General features: G+C 47.7%; 1 protein-coding gene across 1 annotated transcript in view; it reads left to right on the forward strand.

Moving 5' to 3' along the window:
- Positions 1-10,793, forward strand: part of LOC129332857 (broad substrate specificity ATP-binding cassette transporter ABCG2-like) — a 39,600-nt gene extending 28,807 nt beyond the window's left edge. Inside the window, exons 12-16 of the mRNA XM_054984154.1 lie at positions 1,038-1,162; positions 2,096-2,250; positions 3,520-3,609; positions 7,813-7,928; positions 8,874-10,793. Of these exons, the coding sequence (XP_054840129.1) occupies positions 1,038-1,162; positions 2,096-2,250; positions 3,520-3,609; positions 7,813-7,928; positions 8,874-9,021 (634 nt within the window). The 3' untranslated portion in view covers positions 9,022-10,793. The remainder of the gene's footprint in view (positions 1-1,037; positions 1,163-2,095; positions 2,251-3,519; positions 3,610-7,812; positions 7,929-8,873) is intronic.
- Positions 10,794-14,684: the final 3,891 nt, after the last annotated feature.

Consider the following 14,684-nt stretch of genomic DNA (forward strand, 5'->3'; position numbering starts at 1 on the left):
AAACCAGCATTTTCATCAAGCTGTCCGTTCCACAATCTCTTTCCTGGGCCATCACCATAGGGTTGCCAGTCCCCCACTGGGGCCAGGGGATCCCCTTCTCCCACTCTCCACCCCCACCCCTGCATACCTGGCCGGCGGGGGACGAACGTGCCTCCCGGGGTACGCTCTTGGGCGGCGCACTCTTGCGTGCCGGAGTGGCCAAATTTGGGCCAGATTTGGCCACATTCGGGCCAGATTCAGGCTGCTGCATAGCGTGGGAGCACTCCTGCGCTCTGCAACAGCCAGATTTGGGTTGATTTGGGCTCAATTCGGCCTGAACCAGGCCCATTTCACCCCCCTGTGGCATGTGACCCATGTGATGACATAGCTTCTCAGAAGTGACATCATTGCTCAGGCCAGGAAGAGAAAAGGTAGGTGCTGGGCATCCGACCTCCCATGCAGAAGGACCAGTCCAGAGCCCATCAGCATATATGTGAAACTAGGAATTTTTTGCTCCAATAGGCATCAATTGATACTCTTGCTGCATTCACATGGTTGTTTTGCTCTCCTCGGCATCCAAACCTGAGCATCCGCACTCCATCCTCCTTCACTCACCCACTTTCCAGGAATGATCTTTGCCCTTTCTTGCTACAATCTTTCCCAACCCTGCTTTCCCACAGGTTGTCATAATGGCATAATGCGATTGGGCATGCACGAAAATAAAAAAGGGATGGTGGGATGGGACGGCATGAGTGGCGCCAATGGGGAAGTCCACACTTCACCACATAACCCTCTTTATTTCATGGCAGTGTAGACAAAAAAACCCACACCCACACCAGGATTAAAAGTGACGTGTGGAAAGGTAGGTGGCCAAAACGAATCTGATTCTTGAGGAGCAAACACACAAAAGGAGAGGAGTAATTCACCCATGTGGAAAAGGCCTAAGATGTGAAATTGAGAATCTGGTAGAATGGAATCAACTTTTACAAAAATGTCTTTTACCTCCTGATGCGCACCCCTTCCCAACATGTGAGCCACGTCCCGTTCTGTCCCAACAGCCACCAGTATACCAGTGGTTATTACCGAGTGTCGGCCTATTTCCTTGCTCTGATGTTTGGAGACCTGCTGCCTATGAGGACTATGCCCGCAATTGTCTTTTCGTGCATCAGCTACTGGATGATTGGTAATGGACCAGCGCTTCTTTCTATGCTGCCCTGCTTAAGCAAAGGGGTGGTGGGAAGGAGCAGGCCGCAGAATTTCCCACTTCCTGCTCACCTCTTCCAGCTAGGCGCTGATCCAATGGAGGGTACTACACAGGCGGGATCAGTGATCAGAGCTCAAACTGCACCTCCCCACGTCAGACTGGCCCCTCTGGACATGCTGATGTTGTTTATTTCTGGGCAAAAGTTCTCTGTTGCCAACTATCCCTTCCTCACTCCTGTCTAGTTTCTTTCCTAGACAGCATTTTGTTTCTGGGGCTCATCCTCTGGGCCGGCGCCAGCATTTCTGGCGCCTGAGGCAGCTTCAGGGGCGTTGGTGCGCATGCGCTTTGCGCACACGTGCACCCGGACTGCGTGATGATGTCACTGTGTGTGACATCATCATGTGGGGCAGGGCGGTGCACAGGTGGCCTCCCAGCCCTCCCGTTCAGTTGCCCCACGCCGCCCTGGCAGCCTGCCGCGCCTGGCCCATAGCTGTGTGCCGCCAGCAGCGGCAGCACAGAGTAACTGAGAGGGAGGGCTAGGAGGCTGCCCGCTCAGCTGCCCCACACTGCCGCTGCCAGTACACGCTTCTGGCTGGATGCAGCAGCTGTGGGCCAGGTGCGGCAGGCAGCTGCGGCGGTGCACGTGCATCCTCCCTCCAGCTCAGTTGCTCTGCATGCTGCCCCGGCTGCCTGCCGCACCTGGCCTGCAGCTGTGTGCCAGTGGCAGCGCAGAGCTCCTGGCCAGGTGCAGCAGCATGGGGCAATTGAGCTCTGTGGTGTGCGCCCCCTCCGGTGCCCCCTTGGTGCCTTAGCACTCGAGGCGGCTGCTGGCCTGGCCTCAATGGGCATGCCGGCCCTGCCCATCCTCAGACCATAGTTCTCCACTGAGCCTCTCTATCCTGCTGTTTTTAGGCTACCAGGCCGAGGCAGGACGGTTCTTCTTCTTCATGCTGACGCTGGTGCTGTTGTCCTACACGGCCACTTCCATGGCCCTGGCGATCTCTGCTGGGATGAATGTGGTGGCCATTGCTAACCTCATCATCACAATTTGCTTCGTTTTCATGCTGGTAAGCTTTGTCTGAATTGTGCCGCTTTGGGGTCCATCCTGTTAACTTGTGGGATCTGTAAGTTTGAATCAGGTGGGTAGCCATGTTGGCTTGCAGCAGAGCAGCGAGATTCGAAGCCAGGAGCATCTCAAAGACTGACAAGATATCTGGGATATAAGCGTTTGAGATCTAAGTTCTGGTATCTGACAAAGGGAGTCTGACACTTAAAAGCTTATATGAGCTGGATCCAGGTTCCTCAGAGCTCTTATCTGACCCATGAGCAACCAGGCGACCTGCAGCCTCATGCTGGAGAGCTGAGTGGATGGCTGTTTTTATACAGGAGACAACCCTATAAATCAAATATCCGGCATTTTTTAGTGTCAGCAGCCAATCTGCCGGGGCCCAGAGACTCTGCACGTGCAGAAGCAGAGGAAATGAGTTATCATGATGATAGCATGTCCAATAGTCCCCTCCCCTTCTGCGATCTTGTGCTTGCAACTACTATAAGCATGTTTGTATTTTGAGTAAAAAATAGTATCAATAATTGGGTTTGCCTGTGTCCTTTATAAAGTGTATAAATCCGATACTTGTAAGGTTGCCAGGTGTCTGGTTTTCACCCAGACAGTTTGGTTGCTCCCCTTCCCCTAGCCCAGGCGACCTCTTGTGGCGGCATGGCTCTGCCGTCAGCCCAGGGAACGGGCCAGCAGCCAGAGCGCCCTGGCAGCTTCCTGCAGCTATGTGGTGCTGCCCAGGAGTGGCCCCAACCCAGGCCCGGAAATGGGTTATCATGATAACATGTCCAATCGTGATGTCATCGCGCCAGATGAGAGTGTGTGCATGCTTTGTGCTTGCACAATTGTTTAAAAAAGCTAGCCCACCCGCTTCTCTCTCTTCAGTATTTTTCTGGACCTCATCTGGTAACTCTAAGTAACCAGCATTAAATTTTATGGTACACCTGGTCCAAAGTGACATTTATGTCAGATCTGGCCCTTGTTACAAATGAGTTCAACACCCTGGTTATATGCTGGAAATCTTATTGTTCTTTGAGGTGCTACTGGACTCAAATCCTGCTATCTGTAAGTTTATATTTGAAACAATTATCCATTAAATCTGACCTCTGGATAATCTACCTCTGCTACAGGAACAGCGTAAATCGATACCGAAGGAGGGGCGTTCTGATGGGCAGTTAGTTCCCTGTAAGCCTGATTGAGGTTCTTTGGCCAAAAATTTTCTCCTAAGGAATGTATTAACACCTGATTTTTTTCCTCCCCACCCCCAACAAAATTCTAGCTCTTTTCGGGCTTATTGGTGAATCTTCCTTCCGTGATGGATTGGCTGAACTGGCTGAAATATTTCAGCATTCCTAGATACGGTCTCACGGTTAGTATGCCGTTCATGTGTACTTTCTATAGCCTTCTTTAATTTCTTCTATTGCCATCCAAGCAACTGATTGATAAGGTTTCGTAAATGAAAGTTCTGGTGTCTGGAGTGCAGGGGGAGGAGAAGAAGAAGCAGGCCTCGTTTTTTCGGCAGCCATGTGGTGAGGGTTCCCAGGTCCTTATATCCTCCCAGTGAGAGGGGCAGAGGCCTTGGTACTTACTGGGATGCTCCTCTTCAGGTGTACACAAAGTGTGTGCACATTCCCAGCACCCATGCGATGACATCACTTCTGGAATTGACATGTTACATCACCCATGGGAGCCCAAGACAAAGCGTGGGAGCACTCCCATGGCCAGCATGACAACATCACTTCTGGAAGTGACGTCATTGCGTCTGCCACGAGTGTATGTGTGTTTCTAGGGTGCCTGCCGGTGGCAGGCAATCTCTGGGCAGCCAGAGACCTCCCAAGCAGGTAAACCAGCGGGCACCTGGGATCCCTACATGTGGTGGGTGCCCTTGTTGTTTTGAAAGAAGATACTGAAAAGCAACTTATTTGAATATAACATTCAATATTTCCAAAGGGAATCATAACTGTGAGCCTTGTTTGAACAAGTTGTGTTTTTAATTCAAACACATGGTATCTGAAAATCCAGATCTTTTAAGCTATTTAAAACCGGGCAGAAAAAAAATCAAAGCTAAATTCAGCCTGTATTTTTTAAACCAAGTAGATCTCATAAATAGTGAAAGGCTGCTTGGTGGGTTGACGGTTGATCGGGTTCCCATTTCCCCGGAGGGGGCAGGGAATCCTCTGTTCCCAGCCTCCACCGATTTGATAAAATTCAGCCCCCAACGCTTGATTGGGGGGAGGCGATTTTTACAAAATTGACCCCTGGCACAACCTGTGTCTTCCACAACAAGATGACTGCTCCCTCATCATGACTGCCCCGTGACCCACTGCTCCCCGGTTTGAGCCCTGGGGGACCTGGTAACACTAGCTGTTGATGAACTATGGGTTCATTATATATTGCTCCCTGTATATTGCTCCCTGCAGTACTCCACACACCAGTGGATGGCAGGATGACAACTTCTCCCCGTGTCACCCTCTGTCCCCGAATGCAGAGAAAGGAGACAAACCACTGTAATGCTGTTCCTTGTATCCCCACATTAGTGAGGCGGTGGGTCAGAAGATCATAATCGACTGTATCAAACGCTGCTGAGAGATTTAGTAATATCAGCAGCACTGATCCTCCTCGATCCAACTGTCTGCAAAGATCGTCCATGAGGGCGACCAGTAATGTCTCTGTCCCATGTCCCGGGCAAAAACAGGACTGGAAGGGGTCCAGGGCCGAGGTATCCTTTAGGAAATTCTGCAGCTGTTTCTCTGCTGCCTGCTCAATCACCTTACCCAGAAACGAGAGGTTTGAGACTGGGCGATAACTGAATGGGTCGGTGGGATCCAGTTAAGGTTTCTTCAGCAGGGACCGTACCACAGCCTCCTTCAATGCAGGGTCAGATCGAAGGGGGCAGGGGGGTAGTCAGCCCCCGGTTCCACCAAAGAGGGGGCGCCAGGCGCAGCTGCCAGCTGCCAGGAACGCACCAGCAGCAGCGTGGGCAGGCACAGGGAGCACGCAGCAAGCTGGCTGCCCTCTCAGCCAGGCAGGTGAATGGCACAGAGAGCTGGGAGGCTGCCTGCACCACTTGCCTGTCCCGCTGAGGGGGCAGCCAGCTTGCCACGTGCTCCCTGTCCTGCTGGACAGGCAAATGGTGCAGGCGGCCTCCCAGCTCTCCTTGCCATTCATCTGCCGGGCTGAGAGGGCAGCTGGCTTGCTGCACACTCCCTCTCCTGCTGGGCAAGAAAGTGGCATGGAGGACTGGGAGGTTGCCCGCGCCATTCGCCTGCCCCACAGGACAGGGAGTGAGTGGTAAGCCAGCCGCCCCCTCAGCCAGGCAGGTGAGTGGCGCAGGCGGCCTCTCAGCCGCCGGCACTGCCGCTACTCTGCTGGCGGCACGCCGCCCTGTGTGATGATGTCATGAAGTGACATCATCATGCAGTGCATGCGCATCTGTGAGGGCGGCCAGAATTGGGTTGTCCCGAGCACCGGGAACCCAAGATCCGGCCCTGCTTCAATGCCCCGGGAAAAATCCCAGAGCTCAAAGACAGATTAATAATAGCCTCCAAGATGCCCCATAATTCGTCAGCACTGGCTTTCACCAACCACGACGGACGCGGTTCCAGGTGGCATGTGGTAGGCCTCACAGCCTGCAGGATCCTATCAACCTCATCCCCCGAGAGTGGGCTGAATTGCTCGAATGTAGGCCCTGAAGATGGCCAAGGGGCCTCTAGTTCACGTACGGTTTCAATCATGGCCAGTAGGTCATGGCGGAGAAACAGGATTTTATCAGCAAAAAAGCTCACAAAAGCCTCACAGCTAATATCCAAATTCAAATTTTGACGGTCTCCCCTCGATAGGGAGACCAATGACCAAACCATATTAAATATTTTTTCCGGTCATGAGCTAGCTGATGCGATGGAGGCTGCATAAAATTCCTTTTTCACAGCCTTCTCTGCCACCTCATAAGATTTCATAAGTAATCTATAAGATGTTCTTGCCTCTTCGTCCTGAGTTCGCTGCGACACGCGCTCAAGCCGTCTTAGCTCCCACTTCTTCCCCCTTAGCTCCTCCATATACCAGGGAGCTTGGCGAGCACAGGGGTGAAAGTGTGTGATGGGGTGTGATCTCGTCGATGGCTTCAGAGAGCTGGACCTGCCAGTCCTCCACCAGCTCATCCAACAAGCCTCCATGGAGCGCCGGTTCCCGCAGAGCATTCAGAAACCCAATCGGATTCATAAGTCTCTGCGGGCGAGTATAAATTAGCTTACCGCTCTTGCAATGTGGGGCGCTATATCCATCCGGGCTTTCAGGATCGTGCCATCTCCACTCTCTCCAAAAGCTCCCAATTCCACTCCCTCACTCCCAAATTCCAGCAACAACAGATCCTCCCTCTCCTCTGTCTGTGCTGAAACTGAAAGCATGAGGCAGAGCTGTGCCTTAAATAAGAAATGCTCACATAGAGCAGAACAGGAGCTCTCTTGTTGGCAGACAGACCTGCCCATCAGGGTTTGGAGGGAAGAGATTGGTGTTCCCATGGCTACAGAAGGCTCATCTCCTCGATACCCATCCCCTGCCCCTTACTGTATAGGGTAAAATGGGAGCTCTCTCCAGTTGGCAGAAAGAGCTGCCTATCAGGGTTTTGAGGGCTAAGACTGGGCAATGAAAGATCTGCAGACTTTCCTGCCCTCCGTTGCCTAGGGAATCAATAGATTGGCGCCAGCCTGTCTGGTGTTATGAATTGATCATGGAACACATGAAACGGCCCCAAAGATCGTGGATTTCGTGAAACCTCGGCCCTCCACGAAACACATTTCTCAAAGCACAAGAGTTTCATCACGATATTTGTTTCATATTTCGATTCGTGCCCATGTTTAGTCAGAAATCGCTCCAGGAAAACGTCCTCGTTCCGTGACTTTAGTGCTACGCCGGGATGTGTGGAAACAACCCCTATGTGTGCAAAACTGTAATGTTCAAGAGAGCATTTTCAATAGAGATTAGTAGGATGAACAATCTTTATAATGGAATAATATTACTGCAGGTATCCTGTGTTTATTGCATTGTCTTTACCTTGTTCTTCCATTTTCTGTACTGTTCATAGTATACCTGACCTTAGACGGATCAAGATGGGTAGCGGTGTTAGTCTGTAGCAGTAGAAAAGAGCAAGAGTCCAGTCGCACCTATAAGACTAACAAAATTTGTGGTAGGGTAGGAGCTTTTGTGAGTCACAGCTCACATCTTCAGATACTTCAGATACTTCTGAAGAAGTAAACTGTGAGTCATGAAAGCTCATACTCTTTGTTAGTTTTATAGGTGCTATTAGATTCTTGCTCTTTTCCACTGACCTGAGATGGTTTGTTGTTTGCATTGTTCTCTCATTCTTTAATCCGAATTCTATTGAGTTGTTCATTGGTTGTCTTATGCTGTCTGTCTTCACTGTTTTATATCGTGCAATCCACCTTGAGTCTCAGAGAGAAAGGACTGCAAATAAAGTAAATAAATAAATGAAATTAAGATGGTAGGCTCTTTGAGGGTGGGGTTCCCCTCTTACCTATGTTGCTGCTCTTATTTTCGTCTCTGGTTTCCTATACAGGCCCTTGAAGTAAACGAGCTTAGAGGTCTGTATTTCTGTGGCGATAATAAACCGAACAACAGTGAATCCTTGTCGGTGAATAGTTGTTCCCAAAATATTTCTCATCTTGAGCAACCGTAAGTGAATCTTGCATTAAAAAAACAAAAACAAATTCTCTTTTATTTACAGTTGGATCTTTATCAAATTTGGGGTTGCTTATTTCTCATTAAAGTAACTCCTCTTAGCATATATTTTGTACTTGGGAAAACTCCATTGGAATGCAGTAACTTCTCTATACTGGGAAAGAGGGATAAAATTCTGACTTGGTGGAAACATATCTTCCAACCAAACTGACTCGGATTTAATTTCAAGATGGATTTGCAAGACAGAAGGAAGAATTACAGTAAAATGGAAGCACGTACAAATCAGAGATGACCTCTCTGGGGAGTTAGAGGGCTGGGTTAAACTCACCATGACAATTTCAGCTGAAACCTTGACTCAGTAAGCATCGTTTGTGCCTGGGACTGGTGAAAAGGTTATTTTTGTACTGCTATAGCACTGGTCTAGCTAATGTATAACACTCCAAATCTCTGAGTTTTTTTTTTTAAACTAGTTGTTCTGGTGAAACCTTCAGAGCCAAGCTACAAGTGACGCCTGACACAGGTTGGACACTTGTCAGCTTCCCTCAAGTTTTGATGGGAAATGTAGGCATCCCGGTCTTGCAGCTGTAATGGAGAGCCAAGCTATAAAACCAGGACGCCTACATTTCCCATCAAAACTTGAGGTAAGCTGACAAGTGTCCAACCTGTGTAAGGCGTCACTTGTAGCTTGGCTCTCAGTAAGCATCGTTTGTGCCTGGGACTGGTGAAAAGGTTATTTTTGTACTGCTATAGCACGTCTAGCTAATGTATAACCCTCCAAATCTCTGGTTGTTTTTTTTTTAACTAGTTGTTCAGCTGAAACCTTGACTCAGTAAGCATCGTTTGTGCCTGGGACTGGTGAAAAGGTTATTTTTGTACTGCTATAGCGCTGGTCTAGTTAATGTATGACACTCCAAATCTCTGATTTTTTTTTCAAACTAGTTGTTCTGGTGAAACATACCTCTGCAGCCAGGGAATAGAGCCAACCAACTGGGCCATGTGGGAGAACGTCGTTGCTCTTCTCTGCATGACAGTCATCTTCCTCCTGATAGCCTATGCCAAACTCCGGTTCATGAAAAAGTTCACCTGACATCTTCCTTCAGCTGCAAGATGGATGGCATTCAAGATGCGATGATGTAGCAGTTCCAACTGACAAGAGACATTTTCTTTATCCCTTTTAGAGGATCCTATTGTGCCTGCAACTGTTTAAACTTAATCTCATTTCTTGTAAAGGAATGATTGGACTAACAAGCCCTTGCATATAAAATCCCACATTTGGCCTTTGTTTTGAGGCCAACCTCAATGTTTCTTGGGAAATTTGTTTGGCTCCACTGTGGCTCAGTGGAAGAAGCTCTGCTTTGCATGTATAAGGTCCCAGGATCAATCCCCCGCATCTCCAGTTAAAAGTACTAGGTAGGAGCCAAGAGTGGCAAGCTACTGCCAGTGGGAGCGGTCAATACTGACCATGAAGAACCAATGCTGTATAAGCAGCTTCACGTGCCCATGTGTTTATCAGTACCTAGTTTTCTTGGAGGGCAACTGTTGGGGTTATGGAGACTGTTGGGGTAATGGGTCATTCATTACTTCTATTCCAATTCCTTCTTGCCAGCTATTTGTGTTCTACAGATATCACTTGCCGTATACCTATTTTGCATATAGGAGTGCAAGAGGCTGACCTTTATGTTTAGGTTGTCAACTCCAGGTTGAAAAAGTTCTGGAGATTTGAGGGCAGAGCCTGGGGACGCCAGACTTTGGAGAAGAGAGGGGTGTAATGTTATAGAGTCGACCTTCCCAAGCTGCTATTTCCTCCGGGGAAACTTGTAGTAATGACCCACGAGACCCAGATCCAGATGCAAAGTCTGTCCCTCCCAAAATGGAGGCCAGAGTTTTATTGAGAAGTTAACAGGAAATCCCGGAAAAGAGCAATGACCAAATATGTCTATAGCAACAGTTACAACAACAGTAACGTGTTCTAAACCAGTCTCAGGCAGATGGACAAGTACGCTGTGATCAGCCTTTGTCTTATCTGTGTAGCACAGTGAAAAGCACAGAGTGAGCTGTAAGGCGTGTGAGAATGCTGCTTAGAGTGTATGGGAATATTGTGCTCTGTGAAGGATGAGAGAATGAAATGATACATATTAAAGCTACTCCTTGACTCCTGTGTGGCATGCCTACTCCAGGAACCAGGAATGTAGGAATGTAAAGAGTCAGCTAATGCAGGCTGTGTGGCATGCCAATCTCCAGCCTACAAAACTGATCTTTGCGGTCTGGAGATCAGTTGTAATTCTGTAAGCTGGCAACCCTACTTTGGGTATAACCTTCCCCCCCCCGCAAGGTTTACTCATTTGGACTCCTTTATCCTTATTTAGGGTTGCCAGGTCCCCTTACCTTCCCAGTAGGAGGTTAAAGGACCTGCACTTACCTTCTGCCTTGCCCATGATCTTTTTCATGTGCACGCTCCCAGCACTTGCATGATGACATCACTGGTCTGGCCCCAGCAAAGCAGTGATTATATTTTCCGAGAACTATGCATTGTTAAGCAGATTCCTTGATGGCCCTAGAAAGTTGATTATTGTGCAGCAAACCATGACATGTAAATATGGCCTGAATTTGGATGCGGAAGCCAAAGAATAAAGCTATTGTCAAAGGACAACCGATGAAAATACGACGGGCTTCTGGTATTAACCCCGTTTCTGAATTCAAATTCCTTCGTCAGGTAAAGTGTAAAGAAATCTTCAACAGATTGCATACACTTTCTCTCATGTAAACATCTTAAGTCATTAATTGTTGCCAAAATACAAAGGGCAATACACTCCTACCAGGGCTTTTTTCCTGGGGAAAGAGGTGGTGGAACTCAGTGGGTTGCCCTCGGAGAAAATGGTCACACGGCTGGTGGCCCCGCCCCCTGATCTCCAGACAGATGGAGTTTAGATTGCCCTCTGTGCCGCCGAGCAGCGCGGAGGGCAATCTGAACTCCCCTCTGTCTGGAGATCAGGGGGCGGGGCCACCAGCCATGTGACCATTTTCAAGAGGTTCCGGAACTCTGTTCCACCACATTCCTGCTGAAAAAAATCCCTGACTCCTACATATGTTAATACCAGTTTGAAAGTGTTCTCAGTTACATTGTTGCTTCATTTTGCCACTCTTAGAGCGAAACTACAAGTGACAAAAGGCACAGGTTGGACACTTGTCAGCTTCCCTCAAGTTTTGATGGGAAATGTAGGCATCCTGGTCTTGCAGCTGTAATGGAGAGCCACGCTGTAAAACCAGGACGCCTACGTTTCCCATCAAAACTTGAGGGAAGCTGACAAGTGTCCAACCTGTGCCTTTTGTCACTTGTAGTTCCGCTCTTAGTTAAATCAGCAAAAGCTTTGAAGCTACAAAGCATCAATATACTTTGTTAAATTGGCATCGACACCTCATTATAACATTTCATTTTAAAGTACATTGGTGTAGTTACCCACCTGGAGGTTGGCAACACTATTTATTTTGAATGTTAAACACTCTCTGTTCAAATTTAGATTTCACTCCACAGCCATTATATGTTCCAAGTGAATGTATCCCAATGTATTTCAATGTTTAAATATATATTGGTTGAAAACAATTATAAAATATAATTAATAATAAATCTAAATTTCTTTATTTACATGTAAGGAGCGGCTGAATGTGGGCTGGCATGCGTAAACAGGCAGCTCTCTTTATTGATACAGCTACTATTTCCTACCAGTTATCTATTGTAATTGCAAGACATCTGACTATGTGGTCACCTAGGAGCAGTCCTGTTATTTATATTACATACATCATTCTTCTACATATGAACACTTTTAGTTGTCTTATCATGATGATTCTAAAAGACAAATAAGTGGGTTTTAGATCAAATCAAGCCTGAATTTTCCCTAGAAGCTAAAATGACAAAACTGAGGCTATCGTACTTGGGTCACATCATGAGAAGACATGATTCTCTGGAAAAGTCAATAACGCTAGGAAAAGTGGAAGGCAGTAGGAAAAGAGGAAGACCTCAAATGAGATGGCTTGACTCAATAAAAGAAGTCGCGCCCTCCAGTTTGCAGGATCTGAACAAGTCTGTTAACGACAGGACATTTTGGAGGTCTCTCATCCATAGGATCACCATAGGTCAGAGGCGACTTGATGGCAGATAACACACATCACGAGTCTAAGATTACTGGCAACCAATAAGGCTGGCACAGGAATATGGGGAAATGTGCTGATGAATAGCAGAGGTGGCATTATGTAATTGATGTGACATTGAGATGATGCTCTCGGATGTTGGGGAAACTCTATAGTAAAACCATAGAGTTTTGCCCTAATCATCACAGCAGCAATGTGACATCACTCCAGGATATTCACCTGAAGTGATGTCGTGCTACACCTCTTAAAAAACATTTCCCTCCCACTGCACTTCAGTGAGCTGGTGGGCAATGAGAAGCAGGAGAAGGTGGTCTCGCACTGAATCAGATCTGGTCTCCCTACCTGTCTCAAACCTTTGGTCTATCAAGGCCCCTACTGTCTCTTTGGTTTGGCAGTGGCTTTTCAGGGTCTCAGGCAGATGTCTTTCACATCCCCTAACACCTGTTACTCTCAACTGAAGATACAGGGGATCAAACCTGGGACCTTTTACATGCAAACAGACGAGCTACCACTGAGCAATGGTCCCTCTTCTAAAAGTACAAGTCCAGCATACTAAACATTACTTCACACTAGCTGTCTTCTCTGAGTCTCTCAGGGGGCACTATACATCTGATCTGCCTCACAGACTTCTTTAGGATTTTTTTTCCATTCCAAAATAAGCCTGCCATTTGTAATGTCCTTCTTGAGAACTAAGGAGGGTATGGAAGACCAGCGGTGTGGGCTTTCTGGAAAAACATTAGCAGCAAACATTTCCATAAAAATCTCCAGTCTTCTAAACAGAATGTGATCAGATTTAGCATATATATTAATTTATATTTAATTCTGTGCAAATCTTCTCCTAATTTGTGAGTATGGTTACCAAGAAGCCTGCAGATAAATGTCTTTTTAAGAGGCTTAATTTGTGGAAATGGGCAGCTGAAACTGTTTATGGTATTGAAGTAATCCCCTAGTAATTAACATCCTAGTAAGCCTCTATTAAAGGGACAGACTTCCCCCCCTCCAGTCAGTTGGCAAGCTTATTTGTGAGTCTTTTTGGATCCTGAAGATGGGGACAGACCCCCCCAAATCAAGCTGTACTTTGCAGGATGGGGCACAGTAGCTCAGACCTTGGCCTGGTCCCTTGCTGTCGCAGGATTGCACTGCTAAAGAATCAAGGTGCAGTGGGATATCAAAAGAAAACCACATCTGTTTAGCCCACAACTGGGCGAAAACAGGCAAAGGAGGAAAGCGCCTTCCAACAGATCAAATGGTCCCCAGACATAAAACTGAGGAGAGAAAAAACACTGTCATTGAAAGAGAAGCCAAAAGATGAATTACTCAGTGGAAAGAACAGAAAAAGAGATAGGTGTCTGTTCTAGGGTTGCCAGCCTCCAGGTAGTGGCTGGAGATCTCCCGGATTACAACTGGTCTCCAGGCCACAAAGATCAGTTCACCTGGAGAAAATGGCTACTTTGGGGGGAGGACTCTATGGAATTATGCCATGCCAAGGTATTTCCCTCCCCAAACCCCACTTTCTCCAGGTTTTACTTCCCAGATCTCCAGGAATTTCCCAAGTTGGAGCTGGCAGCCCTAGTCTGTTCTAAAGCAAGCTTTAGAAGCAAGCCAGTTCCACGTAGTGGCTGAGAGCAGCAGGACTCTGGAGAGTCGGGTTTGATTCCCCACTCCTCTACTTGAAGCCAGCTGGTGACCTTGGCCCAGTCACAGCTCTCTCAGAGCTCTCTCAGCCCCACCCACCTCACAGGGTGATTATCATGGGGATAATAATAACACACTTTGTAAAACACTCTGAGTGGGTGTTAAATTGTCCTGAAGGCCAGTACATAAATTGAATGTTATTATTATTGAGAGCCAGTTTGGTATAGTGGTTAAGAGCCGCAGGACTCTAATCTGGAGAGTTGGGTTTGATTCCCCACTCCTCTGCTTGAAGCCAGCTGGGTGACCTTGTGTCAGTCACAGTTCTCTCAGAGCTCTCTCAGTTCCACCCACCTCACAGGGTGATTGTTGTAGGGATAACAACATACTTTGTAAACCGCTCTGAGTGGGTGTTAAATTGTCCTGAAGGGCAGTATATAAATCAATTATTATTGTTCTTGTTGTTATTACTGTCAATCTCAACCAGCCTAGGGTTGCCAGCCTCCAGGTAGTGGCTGGAGATCTCCCGGAATTACAAGTGGTCTCCAGGCCACAGAGATCAGTTCACCTGGAGAAAATGGCTACTTTGGGGGAGGACTCTATGGAATTATGCCATGCCAAGGTCCTTTCCCTCCCCAAACCCCACTTTCTGCAGGTTTCACCCCCCAGATCTCCTGGAATTTCCCAACTTGGAGTTGGCAACCCTTAGCCAGCCTCAGAAAGTGGCTGTTTTCCTGCAAGGTGGGATAGTTAAGAGTAGACTACTCTGCAGGGCTGTTGAGACCAAAAAAAGCCCTTTTTCCACCACAGCCTCATAATACGAGCAAGTCTATGCTAATGCTAATGCTAATATATTGCTCCTATTATGAGGCTGTGGGTGAAAAAAGGGGCTTCTTTTTTTGTCTCAACAGCCCTGCAGAGTAGTCGGATACCGATATCGATACTAATACTAAGGTTTCTCAGCCTTTGCGA

This window comes from Eublepharis macularius, chromosome 6 (assembly GCF_028583425.1).
Source record: "Eublepharis macularius isolate TG4126 chromosome 6, MPM_Emac_v1.0, whole genome shotgun sequence".
Classification (NCBI taxonomy): domain Eukaryota; kingdom Metazoa; phylum Chordata; class Lepidosauria; order Squamata; family Eublepharidae; genus Eublepharis; species Eublepharis macularius.